The 19,033-nt window shown below is 37.1% G+C and overlaps 2 protein-coding genes across 2 annotated transcripts in view; both read right to left on the bottom strand.

Moving 5' to 3' along the window:
• The window catches only part of LOC146455783 (uncharacterized), a 42,473-nt gene extending 33,163 nt beyond the window's left edge, over positions 1–9,310 (bottom strand). The window contains exons 1-7 of the mRNA XM_085093948.1: positions 9,005–9,310; positions 7,558–7,653; positions 6,503–6,613; positions 5,236–5,346; positions 4,264–4,374; positions 3,504–3,611; positions 2,619–2,744 (exon numbers count right to left, since the gene is read on the bottom strand). Coding sequence (XP_084950074.1) covers positions 2,619–2,744; positions 3,504–3,611; positions 4,264–4,374; positions 5,236–5,346; positions 6,503–6,613; positions 7,558–7,653; positions 9,005–9,212 — 871 coding nt within the window. The 5' untranslated portion in view covers positions 9,213–9,310. The remainder of the gene's footprint in view (positions 1–2,618; positions 2,745–3,503; positions 3,612–4,263; positions 4,375–5,235; positions 5,347–6,502; positions 6,614–7,557; positions 7,654–9,004) is intronic.
• Positions 9,311–10,408: 1,098 nt separating this feature from the next.
• The window catches only part of LOC146455782 (uncharacterized), a gene marked incomplete at its 5' end in the record, with an annotated part of 64,715 nt that continues 56,090 nt past the window's right edge, over positions 10,409–19,033 (bottom strand). The window contains 10 exons of the mRNA XM_085093949.1: positions 10,409–10,850; positions 12,077–12,157; positions 12,884–12,973; positions 14,023–14,121; positions 15,117–15,242; positions 15,937–16,050; positions 16,435–16,560; positions 17,153–17,299; positions 17,705–17,827; positions 18,545–18,658. Coding sequence (XP_084950075.1) covers positions 12,078–12,157; positions 12,884–12,973; positions 14,023–14,121; positions 15,117–15,242; positions 15,937–16,050; positions 16,435–16,560; positions 17,153–17,299; positions 17,705–17,827; positions 18,545–18,658 — 1,019 coding nt within the window. The remainder of the gene's footprint in view (positions 10,851–12,076; positions 12,158–12,883; positions 12,974–14,022; positions 14,122–15,116; positions 15,243–15,936; positions 16,051–16,434; positions 16,561–17,152; positions 17,300–17,704; positions 17,828–18,544; positions 18,659–19,033) is intronic.

Here is a 19,033-nt window from a genome sequence, read left to right as displayed (position 1 = left end):
TCTCCAACGTAAGAAAAGTAACCCCCAAACGTAAGAATTACTAACCCCCAACGTAAGAAAACTAACCCCCAAATGTAAGAATTACTACCCCCAAACATAAGAATTCCTAACCCCCAACGTAAGAATAACTAACCCCAAAACGTAAGAATCCGTAACCCCCAACGTAAAAAAACTAACCCCCAAACGTAAGAATTACTAATCCCCAAGGTAAGAAAACTAACCCCCAAACGTAAAAATTTTTTAACCCTCAACGTAAGAACACTAACCCCCAAATGTAAGAATTACTAACCCCCAAACATAAGAATCCCTAACCCCCAACGTAAGAAAACTAACCCCCAAACGTAAGAATTAATAACCTCCAACGTAAGAAAACTAACCTCCAAACGTAAGAATTAGTAACCCCCAACGTAAGAAAACTAACCTCCAAATGTAAGAATTACTAACACCCAAACGTAAGAATCTCTAACCCCTAAACGTAAATATAACTAACCCAAAACGTAAGAATCCGTAACCCCCAACCTAAAAAAACTAACCCCCAAACGTAAGAATTACTAATCCCCAACGTAAGAAAACTAACCCCCAAACGTAAAAATTACTAACCCCCAAGGTAAGAAAACTAACCCCCAAACGTAAGAATTAATAACCTCCAACGTAAGAAAACTAACTTCCAAACGTAAGAATCCCTAACTCCCAACGTAAGAAAACTAACCCCCAAACGTAAGAATTAGTAACCCCCAACGTAAGAAAACTACCCTCAAACGTAAGAATTACTAACCCCCAAACTTAAGATTACTAACCGCCAAACGTATAAATTTATAGCCCCCAAACGTAAAAAAAACTAACCTCTAAACGTAAGAATTACTAACCCCTAACGTAAGAATACTAACCTCCAAACGTAAGAATTACTAACCACCTAACGTAAGAATACTAACCCTCAAGCGTAAGAATTATAAGCCCCCAAACGTAAGAAAACTAACCCCTAAACGTAAAAATCCCTAACCACCAAACGTAAGAAAACTAACCCCCAAACGTAAGAATTACTAATTTCCAAACGTAAGAATACTAACCCCCAAACGTAAGAATTATCAACCCACAAACGTAAGAATTACTAGCCCCCAAACGTAAAAAAACTAACCTCTAAACGTAAAATTCCCTAACACCCAAAGGTTAGAATACTTATCTCCAAACGTAAGAATTACTAACCTTTAAACGGAAGAATACTAACCCCAAACGTAAGAATTACTAGCAGCCAAACCTAACAAAACTAACCCCAAAACCTAAGAATCCTTAACCCTTAAACGTAAGAAAACTAACCCCCAAACGTAAGAATTACTAGCCTCCAAACGTAGGAAAACTAGCCCCCAAACGTAAGAATACTAACTCCCAAACGTAAGAATTACTAACCCCCAAACGCAAGAATACTAACCCCCAAACGTAAGAGTTCCTAACCCCGAAACGTAAGAATACTAATCCCCAAATGTAAGAATTAGTAACCCCCAAACGTAAGAATTACTAGCCCCGAACCGTAAAAAACCTAACCTCAAACGTAAGAATCCTTAACCCCCAAACATAAGAAAACTAAACCTTAAACGTAAGAATTACTAACCCCCAAACGTAAGAATACTAACCCCTAAAGGTAGAATTTACTAACCCCCAAAGATAAGAATTACTAGCCCCCGAACGTAAGAATTACTAACCCCCAAACGTAAGAATCCCTAACCTCCAAACGTAAGAAAACTTACCCCAAAACGTAAGAATTACTAGCCCCCAAACGTAAGAACTAATAACCCCCAAACGTAAGAAAACTAACCCTTAAACGTAAGAATTACTAACCCCCAAACGTAAGAAAACTAACCCCCAAACGTAAGAATCCCTAACCTCCAAACGTAAGAAAACTAACCCGAAAAAGTAAGAATTACTAACCCCCAAACGTAAGAACTACTAGCCCCCAAACGTAAGAATAACTAGCTTCCAAACGTAAGAAAACTAACCCTAGAACGTAAGAATCCCTAACCCCCAAGCGTAAGAATTACTTACCCCCACACGTAAGAATTAGTAACCCCTAAACGTAACAATGCTAACCCCGAAACGTAAGAATTTCTAACCCCCAAACGTAAGAATTACTAGCTCCCAACGTAAGAAAACTAACCCCCAAACGTAAGAATTACAAACCCCCAACGTAAGAAAACTAACGCCCAAACGCAAGAATTACTAACCCCCAAACGTAAGAAAACTAACCCCCAAACGTAAGAATTCCTAACCCCTAAACGTAAGAATACTAACCCCCAAACGTAAGAATTACTAACCCCCAAACGTAAGGCCGGGAACTACGTCCCGTTCTTTTTGCGAACAGTAGTTTTATTCTATCTCTATGGCATTTTTGGGTGCTACGCGACTGACACACTTTGTGGTGCTTTTAATATTGTCTGTCTAACCATACTAATACGTCGTTGTTTTGGAAATTAAAAATATAAAAGCAAGAGTCAACAAAGTTATCTTAGCATGGAGATAAATAACTACTTTCGTCACCATTTTTTTTATCTTATTTAATTTTTGAATCGATGTTATTAGTAATGCATTTAATATTGAAAACCTACTAATGTAATGTTGGTACTTACTTTGACACAATTTTCCATCATAGCCTCGAGGACAGATGCACTTGAAAGTCCATTGTTGGTGTCCATTTCCTTTTACAACATTGCAGACTCCTCCGTTCACGCAGGGGTTTGGTTTGCACACATGGTCTGGAAAATGATGTAAAAGCATCATATTAACGACATTAAAGGGGCACTGCCACAGGAATGTTGCTGTACTTTGGTCCAAATTACAAAAATATTTGATAAAGAAGCTCTTTGGGTTCGATAATTTTTTTTTCAAATAAGTAATTTTGCTGAGAAAAAATATACTATGATCAGTTTTGAACGATAACTCCAAATTTTAACATGACCAACTTGACCCATATTTTCAAGTTATCCAATTCTATCCTAGCTATCTGTAGCCAAAGATATTTTAATAATAGTTTCTGTGCACAAGTAAGGTTATTGTTGGCAAAACTGAAATATTATTTTAAGTTGTTTCTATCAATACAAATATATTTTGTGGATACTCAAAGTGACACTACAGTGGGTGACACGGCCCCTTTACAAGATTGCTAAAAAAATTATCCCATGTTTTTAGTATATCAAGAGTTGGTACCACAAAGATAAAACTGGTTTTTGTACCCTAGGAAACCAGCATTCCGTAATACTATTTCTGACCACTCTATTAATTCCTTGTCAAATCTAATGAAGAAAACAATTTCAAAATGGTTTCAGTGGAGGGAAGAGCTAGGGTGGGTAATCCTATTTTCCACAAAATTTCTGATTTGTGTTATACTGGCAGTGTACTTAACATTTAAGCCTCCATAAACAACAGAAGCTCGTTTTTACTTTTTCCTTTGATTATGTTATTGAGTTCAGATTTACCGACCGGGCCAAAGCCAAGCGGCCTATTAGTTTGCCTACCTTCACAGTAAGTTCCAATGTATCCTTTAGGACAAACACAGGGAGCAGTAGGATTCTCCACGCACTTTCCGCCGTGATGACACGGGTTGTGATAGCAAATGAGGATCTCTGAAGGAAAGGGTGAGTGCACAAATACATGGAAAAGTTAGATTTGATTGATTATACCTATGAATGATATTATATATCCAATGATGAATGAGTACAATTGAGGGAAAATGTTATTCAAAACTCGATACCATATTTGATCTATTACTTCTCAAACTCATTAATAATTCATGACGAGAAAACAGAGGAAATCACTACCGTGAAGGAGGTTTGGAAATGTGATCTAAATTATCATAAAATTTTGTGAACTTTTGCTTCGAATTTCTCCAAGAATTATCGATAGTCTGAAAAGCTATATCAAAATCTCGAAAGAGTGTTTCCTCCTTTTTCTAAACACCTCGAATTTGGTTAAAAAAAACTCGGCTGCGCTTCGTTTTTCCAACCTACTTCTTAGTGTTTGGAAATCGGAGAAAACACTCTTCCTCGTGTTTTATCTATTACTTGCACATTTTAATGGCACTGAAAAATGTATCGGTGAAAAATGGAAGAATCTGTACAAAGAGGTTGAAAACCACTATTGTTATAAAGATGTCACGAAGAACCATTCGCAAGCTTGAGCATTTAACTTTAAGTACTGTAGTCCAGAAATTCTAGTGCCAGGAATTGTATGTCAGTCTCCAGAACATTTCTGAGATGCTTACATTCACCGACATACCTGTACAGAATTTTCCTTTGTAAGGTGGTTGGCATTCACACTTAGCTAAACCTTGTTCTTCTTTGCATACTCCATTATTTTTGCATGGATTTGGAGAGCAAGGATCAACATCTAGAGTTGAGAATAACATTGGAGACAATTTGCTTTACACGTGTAAGAAAACAACTTCAAAAACTCATTAATAATTCATAAGCCCATTGACCTATCCAATGGTCGATAAAACATCACGTGCAGTTGTTTTATATCCGATAAACCAACTCCTTATTAGTATGCGGTACGTGTTTAATGTTTTTCTCGTATGCTAATTTCCAACGTTCACAAAAACATTATTGTTATGAACTCTCTTGACACACGCTTTTCCAGGAATGTTTTTGAAGTGTTCAAAAAACTCGCAGTACGTGTTTTATCGGGTATAAAACCACTCGGCTGCGTCTCGTGGTTTTAAATCCCAATAAAATACTGCTGCTCGTGTTTTAAAAATATTACTTCAGTTTCAGCATCTGACGGACCAAGAAGTGCCTTGGCCTTGATTAATGTTCTTGCTTCAACGTGTTATCTAGTATTACCTTTCTTTCAGCCAGTCAGGAGGACAAAGGTCTCATCACACAAATTTATACTCAGTCAGGTTGCACATATTAGCTGGGTTAATTATAATAAAGATTGCTCAGAAAAAAGGTACTATTTATAGAAAACACGTGAGTCAGCTGACGGTTATCTTATTAACGATGAAAGTCAGATTCCCGTCATGAAATTAATCCAGATATGTATCACACCCAAGTTCCCCATTAATAATAATCTATTTTATTTATTTATTTGAACAAATATTTATATATGCAGGGAGCACTGATATGGTCTAAATGAATTCCTGTATGTACATTAATATCACTAATAATAATAATAATAATAATAATAATAATAATAATAATAATAATAATAATAATAATAATAATAATAATTATAGGTCAATTATACCTTGACACTTCTCTCCTTTGTATCCTTCGTCACAGATGCATTTGAAATTCTGAAGAGTCTCCACACATTTCGCATGATGACCACAAGGGTTGGGTTTGCAGAATTTGCGTTCTGTAGGATCAACAAAAATATGACTTGTGCACATCACTGCCTTTATATCCATCACTTTGCATAAAAAGAGGGAACTCCTTGTTTCTCTAACTCAACTGTTTACTCAGAAATTTTTACTTAATTTATTAAGGTTCGGAGTTCGTAATCGTTTCGCATACAAGCCCTCTGCCTCACGATCACATCTAAAGCCAAGTTAACTGACGAATCTTCTAATCAAAGGACACTACTTAGACACGGTCAGCGGGGTCAGTTCTTTCTTTCAGCTTTGCTTAGGGAATCTGTGAACAGACAATGAGCAGGTAAAATTAAATGCAAGGCTGATCGGACAACTAAAATAATTTTTATTGCCCAATATTTCGGTTAGACAATACTAACCTTCTTCACGGGCGGCAAAAAGCTAAGTAAAAATTGGAAATAAACGGTTACAATATTTAAAGACGATACAAATGAAAAGTTGAGATGTGATTGGTTGATAAATAAAGAAAGCTGAAACGTGTACAGTACACAGATTAAGTTTCATCGCGTCTGTTTATTCCATAGGGTTCAAGAGTCTTGACCTAGCTTAGAAATTAGAAATGCTTCTCTGGCTTTCCGAATGCCGTCTCTGTTAGAGTTAATGAGTTCTAGGGGAATGAGTTCTATGTTTTTGATTGAATGGCCAGGAAGAGTGAAGTGATCTGAAACGGCGGTAGGTTGATCAATGTGATGTTGTTGAAAGGCTTTTTCAATTGCGCGTCTGTGCAGGTACACGAATGTAATCGAAAGCGACGTTGTTCAAGTCATATTTACAAAGAAAAACTTTCTTCCGAGTAAATAGTCGGTCAGCTACGATCACTGTCAGCTACTAAACAGTGAGGAATGAGACAAAGAATCAGGCTGGCATGAAACCTGTTATAATCAGTGCTTTGTTGTACGGACGTCAAACCAGCATAGGTATATGAAAGTAAGCAGGAAGCACTTTATTCCAATTTCAAAGAAACAGTTGTAAAACCTCAAAAAGGCACTATTTCAAAGTTGTGATCAATAGTATTGAAATACGCTAAAATAATTACTTGGATAACAAACTTAGAGAAAACGAATTGATAAAAAGACAAAAATGAGATGATCAATATCTTTTTTGTTAATTAGAGATCAATGTTGGAGAGCTAGTTCATACCTTCGCAGGTGTATCCATCAAATCCTTCAGGACATATGCATTTATACCCTTTACTAAGTTCTTGACAAGTTCCTCCATTCTTACAAGGATTATGGTAACAAAATAGCGTATCTGGAATGTTGAAATACCAGCAATACAGTTAGTGGGCTAGTTCTGTAGTGACCGATTCTGTTTTTTAAAACTTGTGTACACTAGAAAAGCAGATTTAAATTTTGAAAGGGTCCTTTCGTATCTACCGACATAAAGGCCCAATCACACAAGTATCCACCAAACACATCATCTACGCACAGCTCAACCTTCACCACGGCCAAGCCACGTGGAATAGCAGTTCCGTGCTGTGTGGATTCCCATGTAACATATCTCACACGTATTGCCATAAACTATTATATTATCCCTAACTACAGTTTTCAGATGACTTTTGTGTAGAGCTGAAGTTTAAAGTAAGCTATGAATTTGCCGTTACAGTCAAAGGTGGAGTTTTGGATCTCTATGTAGCCTATCTTATGCAATTCGGGAGATAACCCCTTCTAGACAGAGGTAATTCAGTCCGCCCACAATAACTGAGCAATCTGGTGTAACAGGTCAATATCCACGGAGTCTCATGTTGTCATGGCAACCATATCTTGATTAGCTGGTTGCTTAGTCTTTCTAATTTTAGTTTGTTCATCATTATTTTGTTTTAACTTTCGCCTTTTTTCAGTTATTCAGTGTTTTAATCGGTTTTGGTCACGTTTTGATCAAATTTAGTATCTTCTGAGTATTTGGAAAAATCAACAAGTCTAAGATGGACGTATTTTTCTATATAGCTGTTTCGACAAGGGTTGTCCAAAACAAGCGCAGAAGCGTAAGCGACAATGCCGATCGCGTACGCTTTTACGTTTTTTTGGACAACCCTTGTTTAAACAGCTGTATACTATTTCTCAATTAGTGTCGCATTCATAGCTCTTAGTTCTTTTGGAGGAATGGAGGGTGGTTAGATGGCCATAAAACCCTGGCCAAGACAGGATGACCCAATGCATTTTTATTTTAAACAATAAGAAAATAAACTTATTTACCTTCACAGAGAGGCCCACCATACTTTGGAGGGCACAAACATTTGAAAACACAATTTCTGCACATTTTCATGACGCCCCCGTTCTTGCACTGATTTGCTACAAAACACAATTTGAGATAAATTAAGTTATTGTTATCCACGTGCTTGCAGTTCTTTAGATCCGATCTCGGAAATAATTTCATTTACCTTTAGTGGAAGGATGACAAAACGGAATATCCAATTGCAATAATTCAAAAAACATGAGATGACAGGGAAACAGTGCCCTTATTTTTCACACTGAGAAACCTTGTTTATTTTCAAATCGAATAAGACGAAATAACTAAATGATAATTATCAGATATTGAAAGAAAAGAGGGTTTGTAGGATTGTGCATATCTTGATTTGTAGTAAATAAAGGGAGATTATAAGAACTTTTTCAGCTTTTTAAAGTCTGCTATTTTCCCTAACTTCAGCTTTTCAGTTAAACACTCTTTCTTGCACAAGACCTACTATCAAGGAAATGTCTTAGAAAAGGATTTTTGGCAGGTATTTTAGGTTTACCGGTATAGCTACAATGTTTACCCGTTTAATTTAATTGCTTTCATGGTGTAACTGTTTAAGTTACCCGTTGAGAATGTCAAACAAGTAGGTGAATTAACTTTGAGATTTAAAAGGTGGACAAATTTCAAATAAAGAATCATTTTGGGCTCCTCAAAGGAGCCCAAATGGTCATGCTATTGTTATGATTTCATGTACAAATTTACTCGCAAGTGTTTTTACAAACAAATAAGATTCTTTGATCAATAGAAATATCAAATAGTTAAATAAAAATGTCTCTGTAGTAACTTCTTTTGTTTTTAAACTGCAATCTTCGACAAAACTAGTCGAGAAAAATAAGAATTGTGCGCGTAGATTTCAATCTCCTTTAAAGAAACACTCCCTGTGACTAGAGAATAAGCATTCATTCCCTGCTGCCCCCCAATCAACGTTGCTTTTGAACGTCAGACGATTACCCATCCATTGTTAGCGGCTAACGAACGTTAACCGACAATGGGGAAGGGACTGAATTGTGGATGTATGAATTCACCGCTGAAATACATCACGTTTAGAAAAATAACAAGTATTGAAGGTGGCGAATCATTGGTTTAATTTCGCACTTATAACACGTACATAGACTTTTCATCTGCTCGCGAATAATGGTGGTAATCAGTTATTCATGTTTGGTGGTAAATGGTCACCTAGCTCTTGTTTGAAAACATTCACAGAAAAATAAGCCTGGCGAATCCACTATGAGGTCCTGTGTAAGGTTATTAGGCCAAAGATAGGGCGGAATCATCTTAATAAGTAATATGAGGTGCTCGCAGAAGATCGCTGAATCGCGGCTTCTCCAGTTTCCATATTATCGGTATCCGTTTTGTGATGACATCGAACTTTGTCTTACCATTTCTTTGATGCGCATACTGACTTACCTTCATGAATGTGAACATGTAGCACGTGGACATCAGGATCTTGATGCACAACAGTAAATCGAGTTCCCTTTGCGTCCGAATCAGCGTCTTGCTCTCCTCTAGCATGTATTTTACCCTCAGGCTTATGATTTTTCGCGTGTACGTTCCTATCTTCTCCCAGTGTGATTAAAACGCAATCAAGAACTATGACGATGTAAACTAGAATCATTTTTTGTCTTTTAGACAATAACAAAATTACAACGGCGCCAAACTAAGGATACTACACAGACGGGATGTCGTCTAGTATGGTTTATTCATTGCAACATGCAATTGTACACGGCTTTTCAAACTGCCAACAGACATAACAATTGGCTCACCTGTGAGCAACCCGGGAACATGTCGAGAAAATATCGTCTCTCCGAAATAACGAACACTAGGATAAATGGAAGTAACGGGTACTTGTAAAGGAAAAATAAAAAGAGGAAAATTCAGTTTAGTCTTTCCCAAGTTGCCTTTATTATGAATGGGTTAAGGTCTTGAGCCGAACCTTACTCCAAAAATCGGAGTTTCTAGCTACAGGACTGAGCAACGTGCAATTTACAGAACTAATTTCTCTTTTTCTTCTTCTCCCCAAACTTGCGCCTCGCACGAAAACGGATCAGAGTCAAACTTAAGGGACTATGTTAGCTGAAGCACATGCGCAGTAGAGTCCGGTTGAAACTAATTTGCATACAACTCGTTGCGGGATTTTGTTTTTCTGCCATTAGAAACGCTTTCAAAAATGTCGCAACAAAAGAACGTTTGCAAATAGAAAATTCAGTTAACGTTCCGAAGATGAACGCGATTGAAGCAGATGAAAACAACTTCCTGAACTCTGAGCGACGGTATTTGAAAAAGTAGGGCCAACGATTTGAAAGTGGTTCTCATTAACGCACGCATGCGCCTGGGGTGACATAACCCGTTTAAGGGAAGAAAAGGGATTTTCTATCTTCTGAAAAACTGGCTGTCAAAAATTGATTGCTATGGTAACATCAAAGTCTATGAACACTAACCGACCACATCATTTTTTTTCCAGATAAAGTTTCAGGGCGTTTACTCAAACATTTAAAAACTTATTCACTCATTCCCACTCACCTTTAAACAATTATGAGCACACAGAGTTGATCAACTCATTACTGATTATATATTTATTATTTATTGAATTTATAAGCTTTGCCGCAGATTATAGAGACAGGGCAATACATGATTACAAAGACAGGACGTTATAGAAATGGAAAAAAAAAGTTTTTTAATAATAATTGTTTCTTTTAAAGGTTATAAATTTGTTATTAGCTTAAATATGATGTACATATGAGACCTCCAAAAACAACTAAGTTTATACGAGGGTGATCTCCTCACATGTTTACATACAAACAGTGACAGGACTTGAAAGGAAAAATTTTATTTGTTTATTATTCAGCTCCTTTAAAACGTATACATACTTCCTAAGCATTGAAACGGTTATTTAATATATTCCTAGGTTTATAAACGCCTTTTCTGGTATCAGTGACAATAACGATCAATAACTATCCACATAAATCACTGCCATATCAGATTCTTTCGAGGGTGACTAATACCCTCAGATTAAAAAAAGTCTGTCAGCGCTCTCCTGGAACCAGTGCAGTTACTCACGGCAGATGGGTATGCTTTCAAGGTACAACTGTAGTATGCATTGATGAACGCCACAAAACTGTCAAACTTTATGGACATATTTATAGAAACTTACATAGCAGTTCTTTCGATGCATAGTCAAATTCTTTAGACGAATTCAAGTTAAACGACTGTCTTGGTTCCCAAAGTTTTATTTCCACACGCACAGGATATTTTTCTGCAATAAACCCAAGCGAAACGTGAACATGACAGGACGTAATATATATACTATACTATACTATACTATACTATACTATACTATACTATACTATACTATACTATACTATACTATACTATACTATACTATACTATACTATACTATACTATACTATACTATACTATACTATACTATACTATACTATACTATACTCTCGATTTCTATGCACGATAGCTGATGAGGGCGCAAATCAGCTATCACGCGATAGAAATCTCGAGCTCATAATGTAATTGCTAACTATACAATACTGTACTGTACTGCACTGCACTGCACCGCACCGCACCGCACCGCACCGCACTGCACTGTACTGTATTGCACTGCACTGCACTGCACTGCACTGCACTGTACTGTATTGCACTGCACTGCACTGCACCGCACTGTACTGTACTGTACAGTATTGCATTGCACTGCACCGCACTGCACTGTACTGTATTGCACTGCACTGCACTGCACTGTACTGCACTGTACTGTACTGTACTGTACTGTACTGTAACACAAAAACTGACGTTACCTGATCGAACATCTCAGTTGAGTTGTAAAGAGATTTTAAAACCTTCAATGGTGTTTGGACTGAAACTTAGTGTTGTTACATATGCTAAACAAACTTGTTCTGTACGTTCAGTTCCTGTCAGATTGGTCATATCCCAATACGAACTGGTTAAATCTTAAACTTACCTATTGTTCAACCTAAAAAATCAAATATAATATTTCTTAAAATATGGCGTGCCCCCCAATAGCATAGTATTTAAACTCGTCCACAGTTTTTTTTTTTTTTTTCCGAAAGATGCCCTTTTTTGCTTCAATTGCTCCAAAGGAATTAAATGCATCCAATGACGTTAGACATGAAGTAATGTTTAAAAAACGAGCAGGAGTGTTTTAAACTTGATAAAACACGTGCTGCGAGTTTTTTGAACGGCTTCAAAAACATTCCTGGAAAAGCGTGTGTCAAGAGAGTTCATAACAATTATGCTTTTGTGAACGTTGGAAATTAGCATACGAGAAAAACATCGCATACTAAAGAGAAGTGTTTTATCAGCTGATAAAACCCCGCATACTAATAAGGAGGAGGTTTATCGATATAGAGTCACTGCATGTGATGTATTATCAACCATTTGATAGGTCAATTGGCTTATGAATTATTAATGAGTTTTAAAAAAAAGGTTAATTGGACGATCTTGATACTTTACCTCAACAACTATAGCCTGGAGCACAAACGCATATTCCTTCCTCGCAGTAATGATGAGCAGGACATTCGCCACACATTGGCTCTTTTTAACCAACAAAAAAAAGATAAGATGTAACCAAAGCAATACACGCGTAACTTCAACTTTCAATAACAAGCAAATTCTAGAGTTCCACAGTGAAACCAATGGTTATGCGGTTGTCACAGCCGTCAAACGTGCTAACGGACATCTTACAAAACAAAAACGTTTATTTTAAGGGGGAAGAAGTTCACGTGGCGGATTTCGATGCACTTTGCAGGCTCCTGTGATATTTTACGTTTTGCAGACTTTCGACGTAATCATGAAAGGCGGCAGTAAGAAACGCATTTGTTAGTTGGGTCACTTTGATGAAGTTCAGATTTCGCATGTCTTTGAAATATGCACTAAACATGGCAATCACCCATTCGAAATACCTACACCCACGTTCGCTATTGAAGATTTTGTGAACGTTTCTTGTCTGATATCAGAGGTCCATTAATCAGTTTTACAATCAGTATAGCGAAAAAAAGAACCCACAGTTACGCCTATCTAGCTGGCACTGAAGGATTCTTACTTTTTTTTTAAAATAACAGCCATACAATAGTTGGGACAAATGAAATTGGACAATTGCGTGATCGCGCTTCCATTACGTAATTATTAAGACGTGGAGAAGAATTCAGACAACACAATTTTATTCATTGACTGTTTTTTTTTTTTTGGTTAAAAAAAGGTGAATGGTTTCTTTAGTTTGTCGTTTCATTTGAATTACATAATTAAGCTTCTGATTCTCACCTGGACAAACATAACCGGGCATACAGACGCACGATCCCTGGACGCAGTAATGATGAACAGGACAAATACCACAAGTTGATTCTTTACGAACTAAAACGGAAATAAAATAATCATCTTGGGCCAAATTCACGAAACCCTCGTGATGTATCCTAAGTATTGTTCCTTGACAAAATTCTAATGTTGGACGAACAACAGACTATTAGTAAGAAACCATACGTTCTGCGCATCTCGAGATACTCGGGTTTCCTATAGGTGGTGACAACTAATACAGGGATATTTTTGCGCGGATTAAAACTATTGCGGAGAAAGCAGAACTTAGCAAGTGCTCTTGGTATCCAAAAAGAAAATTTGGGGTAACCGTGCTTTTTCCAGAGATAATAAAGCCTCAATTTAGAAAAAAAAAACGTCATACAATGGTTTGTATTTTACTGTTTTTTAGAATAATTGCTGCTTAATTAGCTCTAAAAAGCTCGCCCCAGATTTAGCTGTTCAAGGGTGTGGTCTTTTGGGAGAATTCCGGAATAAAAATACACGGAATAGACTGTATTCTTGTTCTTTCTGGAACTTTTCTGTTTTCGTTCCGTTTGCTCCTGATAGCAGAATGAACGGAAAACAATTTACTCAGATTAAGAAGAAATATCCTCGGTTTAATGAGAATAGATTAAATTACGTCTCTGAACAGACAAGAAAATGAATAGCCAGGAGCACACAGCGGTGTATAATCGAGAGTCCAAACACCGGTGCAGTCACTCTGGCCAATCGTAACATAAAAACAAAACAATTAACCAAGCACAATATCAAGAAGAAACATGTAGCTCACACCGAATGTAGCTTAAACACGGCACAAGCCACCAGCCAAGTATTTTTGGTTGTGAGACCTTTAGAATTGCATCCCACCATTTAATCCCTCATTTTCTCTTCTTCGTAAAGATTTTTCCACATCCTAATCTTTCTATCATGTGCGGAAAATGAAACAAACAAACAAACAAACAAACATAAAAACACGTGTAAGAAGCCTTCCTTATGTTCCACCGCACAAACACCATTACTCCATTTTCTGGTGTTTCTCTCTGTTATCCTGCTCCACGAATACTAGTGCTATACCATTTCTATCCTATATAACAATGGCATTTACTTACTTTCCTCACAGACATATCCAGTCCCAATGTAACCCTTCCTACAGCGACAGCGTCCATAAATACAATCTGCGTTCATGTCACATTGAGCGCACTTGTCGACTACAGAAAATTGATGCGAACACTTAAGCGACTGGAAGTAAATTTTCATGGGTGTAGTCTGATCCTTAGTTTTTCCTGATTCGTCAATAAGCTTAAAATATATCAGATATGCCATGATCATGATCTAACTAACGAATCAAAAGTGGGTTTAGAGCGAGTGGTTTTAGACCCGATAAAACACGTGCTGCGAGTTTTTTTTTTTTTTCAAAAACATTCCTGGAAAAGTGTGTGCCAAGAGAGTTCATAACAATGATGATTTCGTGGACGTTGGAAATTAGCATACGAGAAAAACATTAAACCCTGCATACTAAGAAGGAGGAGGTTTTATCAGATATAAAACCACTACACGTGATGTTTTATCGACCATTTGATAGGTCAATGGGCTTATGAATTGTTAATAAGTTTTTGAAATTTCTACAGAAAACGTTAATGAGACTCATTTTACCAGTTCCTTCAACCTCTCCCGCCCCACTCCCTTCTATTCCCAATACCATGACTCACCCATTGTAACTGAGCTTTCTTTGTTGTTGTTCAACGCTATTTTATACGTACTTACAAAAAACTCAACTGCGCCCCATTTTCTCAACCCACTTCTTCGTGTTTTGAAATCGGATGAAACACCTTTCCTCGACGTGTTTAATGTAAATAGGTTATTTCTGAGTTTCTTTGAACCTTAGAAAACGAGGCATCCTGCAAAGCTTTTAGCATGAAAATTCGCTTTTTTTGCATTTGATTAAAAACTAACTTTCACAATAAAAACTACGCACGAAGCCTCGCTTTCATAACGAGGTTCAAAACAACAGGGTAAAGGTCTATTATATCGTTACTGGTAACATTGACGAATTTCACGTAAATACAGGATCCCATTTAAACCAGTTGTTGAACTAGACGTCTCATCTCCTATATAACTATTTATCTATAATTAAATTAGATTTAATTACATTAAGTAAAGTCAAGGAATTGTTTCCTGAATGGTGTTTGAGTCGGAATCTTACCTCCACAGTGTGGGCCAGTGTATTGAGGTGTACAGATGCAGTCATATCCATTAAAACGTTCAACACAGGTGCCGCCGTGCTTACATTTGTTATAATAGCAGAATCTTTTAGGCTTTGTTATAGGGACTGCAAAAAAAAAAAAAAAACCTTCTGATATAAATTCCAGGTCATTTTGAAACTTGGATATGTTTGGCTTTTTTGGAATTCGTTGGACTCCAAACACTCACGTGCTAAGAATGGAGCTACAAAGTTCTCCAAACTTTGAGAAGTAAAGAACGCGTAAAATTAAACCTGAAGTTTGCAATGGGATTAACACAGGATCCAAGATGGCCGCCAACTGTCAATCATGACGTAATTACCACGCCATATGAGGTCATAAATTTGCGTTGCGGACCTCAAAGGCAACATCTTTGAACGTACTATCTATCCTCCAAGTCCCACTGTCATAACTTTGATAGTTTGATAGCTCCCCCTTGGTTTAGATAGGTTTACAAAGTAACATTTTTTTTATTTTGATTACTTTTTGGTGATTTTCTGAGGTGTTGGGGGAATAAAGAAATACAAGATGACGGATCCAAGATGACTCACATTTTGAAATCTTGAGGCTATTCTGCGATATTTGACGTCATCGTTTCCCGTTGCGAGCGTCGAAAAAAAAAAAAACGAACATACTATATCTACACCTCCTAGCCTTGTTATCACAGTTTTCATATTTGCAAATATATAGAGGGTGGTGGAATTCCCCCTTCCGTTCTAGATGAGGTTAAACACTACATTCAAGTAAAGGAAACAAGCCTACGTTTTGCACTAGCCAACGTACCTGAACAATCGGTTCCAGTGAAACCAGGTGGACAGACACAGTTGTACTGTTTAGTACCGGTGTCCTGACATGTTGCACCATTCTTGCATGGATTGTCACATGTACACATAGTACCTTGAGTTAATGAAAACAAGAAATGTTTCAATACTTTTGCTACAGTTCCAGGATTAGTGTCATTGGGCTACAGGACACATGGAAAAGAAAATAGTAGAGTAGTACACTTAGTGCCGAATTTGACGAACCCTTTCAGAAACTTGTTATTCTGGTGAATGCTTCCGTTTTTGCTTAGGATCATCTAATGGTTTGCCTTGTAGTTCTTTCTCAGTTTCAGGCGTGTTTGATTGTTCACGTGCATGAACTCTCTCTTTAACAAAACTTAGGCCTAACTCATCAAATTCAACAACCATTAGAAAGAGTTGGGAACATTTTAACAAGTGATTTCATCAGTACTCAAAATCCGCCATCTTGAATAACTTAAGTTATCAAGGTAACACTCACATTCGCACAGTTGACCATAATAGGGAGGGGGGCAATCAATACACTTGAAACCGAAGCCAAACGGCTGTGGAACGTCTACCACACACCTTCCGCGTTTACAAGGGTTGTTAGCGCAAGGGTTGGCGGCTGAAGAACAGAAAGAAAAAAAATTGTTAGCTAGGTCAACTTATATAAATTGTGGTGCAAGGTGTACTGACAATGTCATGAACATGTCGTGTTAACTTTGCTCGGTTGATGACCGCCGTAACATTCGTGCTTCTAACATTTTGCGATCCCATACATTAAGTACTATTTTGCTGTGTTCCCACTGAAATAAGTTTTTTAAATTCGACAAAGGTAGCCAAAATATATTCAGATTTTTCTCCTACGGATGCAAGCGTCTAGTGATCTTCCGTAATGGTTTTCAAGTAATTGCATGCATTGTTCCGTCTGCGGGACCAATCTGGCCTGGATTTATGTCAACCAATTATCGGTTATAATACGTCTAAGTTGATCTTGAGCGAGTAATTAAAGAGTAACTTGAGCGTAACGTATATCCAAACTACGTTTACCAAAGCTGTTATTTGGCAAAGTTGTAACAGTATGTGGGCACCGACATGGCCCTGTTCTGTTTACGTAAAACACGTGCCTGTCCGCAAGCCAATCAATATCAAATTTTTTTTACAGATATAATTGTTTCCTTCACTGGCTTGTTTGTAACTTTTACGATGGTTCGTACCTCCCAACACGCAGCCTCTTTCTGTAAAGGTGAATTCGCCGCCATTTTCTGATGAAGGACATCTGCACTCCCCAACTGCATCACAAATAGCATTTACGACTCTACTACGTTCATCTGGGAGCCTCCTAGCCTTAGGACAGTTACATTCTACAAAAAAAAAAATAAGTAAATAAAAGAACCGAGTAGTTTCTTTCGATATATGCGTTACGTAATGTAAGGTGAAAACATCTTCGTTAAAGCTGTTATAAAAAAATTGAGGTATTCTATGACGACGATGATAAAGTTTATTAAAGTGCCAAATATTTAGCATTGCTGCTAATTTGGACACTACCACGGTAACTGATATTTACTAGAAGTAAAAGAATTGTGGACTGCTAAGTTAGGCAGGATCTGCTATACTAAAAATGAATTATAATCTGTAATCTTAGAAAAAATAATAGCCTTATTCTATTTGTCTTTTATTTACTTACTTAATTATGTTTGTCTCTTGCACTGTGCACTTAATCGTATGGGATACTAACATGACAATAGCTATATTAATGATAAAAGGACCTGAACAATCTTTTCCACCGAAATTTCCCAAGCAATCGCAAATGTAATCATTTTTCTCTGGTAGAAACTTGCATTTTCCTCCATTTTTGCAAGGGTTCGGATTACACCGATCCGGTTCAGTAACTGCAATCATAATAACAACAATAAAATAAAAATATATCATTATAGGAAAATATAATATAATTATAAGAAATACAGTATAATAGATGAGAAATATATATAATATGATACGATATGATACGATATTATACTATCTTAATATTCAACAGCTTCTCCCATTCTCGTACAAACGAGTTTGGGGCTCTTCATACGATGTACTCTTTTTTAGCTAGGTAGCCGAACTTCGTCACCTTGTTGCCCATGTCCATACTAACGAGTTTGGAGATCAAATTAAGCACACACATGTAATACTCCGATATATCAAGCCTCGCCAAATTTATAGTAAGATGCATGGAATAGAACCACCAAAAGCGAAAACTTGTTGAACGAAAAAAGTGAGGTATGGTTCCTGAAAACAGTATCGAAACAGCTTAAATACCTTAGCCCATTCATAAAAAAAATCGTTTTACATTTGTGTTTACTAGGAATAAAAGATATTAAAGACAAGCTACCCTGGTTACTCTCATACTTTACTAGCGGGGTTTATATTCTGTTGGGTAAGTGGGATTAAAAACAGAGTAAAAACTTGGAATAACGCTCACTGTCAGAAGCAGTTTTGAACTAATAGGTCGAAAGGTTTGATCCAGTCTCAGTCGGCAGCCTGATTTGATCATAATCTCTATCTTCAAAGGTTACAGCCAATCTATGACAGTGCAGTCTAACACTAGCTTGTCAATTTACCATTACACTCTGGCGGTTCGTAGGGAGGCTCGCATATACAAATACGCTTTTCCCCTTTTGCAATACATTGTCCTCCGTGAGCGCACGGCCAAAGCAAACATGGATCACAAATATCTGTAGAATAAATTACAATCCTCCAGTCAAATAAACACTGCCTCCGTTAAAAGGGTCACTCGTAAAATAACTTAACTTAACTTAAAATAACTTAACTTTAAACAAACTTTGTGAAGAAATTTAGTTCTGCTTGTCACCTACGTCTAGATTGGGTAGGCAAAGTAGACCAATTCTTCTTGAATGAATGAATGAAATTCTTATATGCCACACATATCAGCAAGTTTCATGGCGGTTTACAATTCTATGGGGTGAGATCGGACGTCAGCATCGGTCCACACGGGAGCCCGGTGCTCTACCAACTGAGCCAACCGGTCGGCGGCTCTTGGTAAAATTAATACTGCTTTGATTAGCCATTCATTTCCTTTTATTTTTACA

This window comes from Pavona decussata, unplaced genomic scaffold, assembly GCF_977016875.1.
Source record: "Pavona decussata unplaced genomic scaffold, jaPavDecu1.1 SCAFFOLD_270, whole genome shotgun sequence".
In the NCBI taxonomy this organism is placed as follows: Eukaryota; Metazoa; Cnidaria; class Anthozoa; order Scleractinia; family Agariciidae; genus Pavona; species Pavona decussata.
This window is presented reverse-complemented; position numbering and strand designations above follow the sequence as displayed.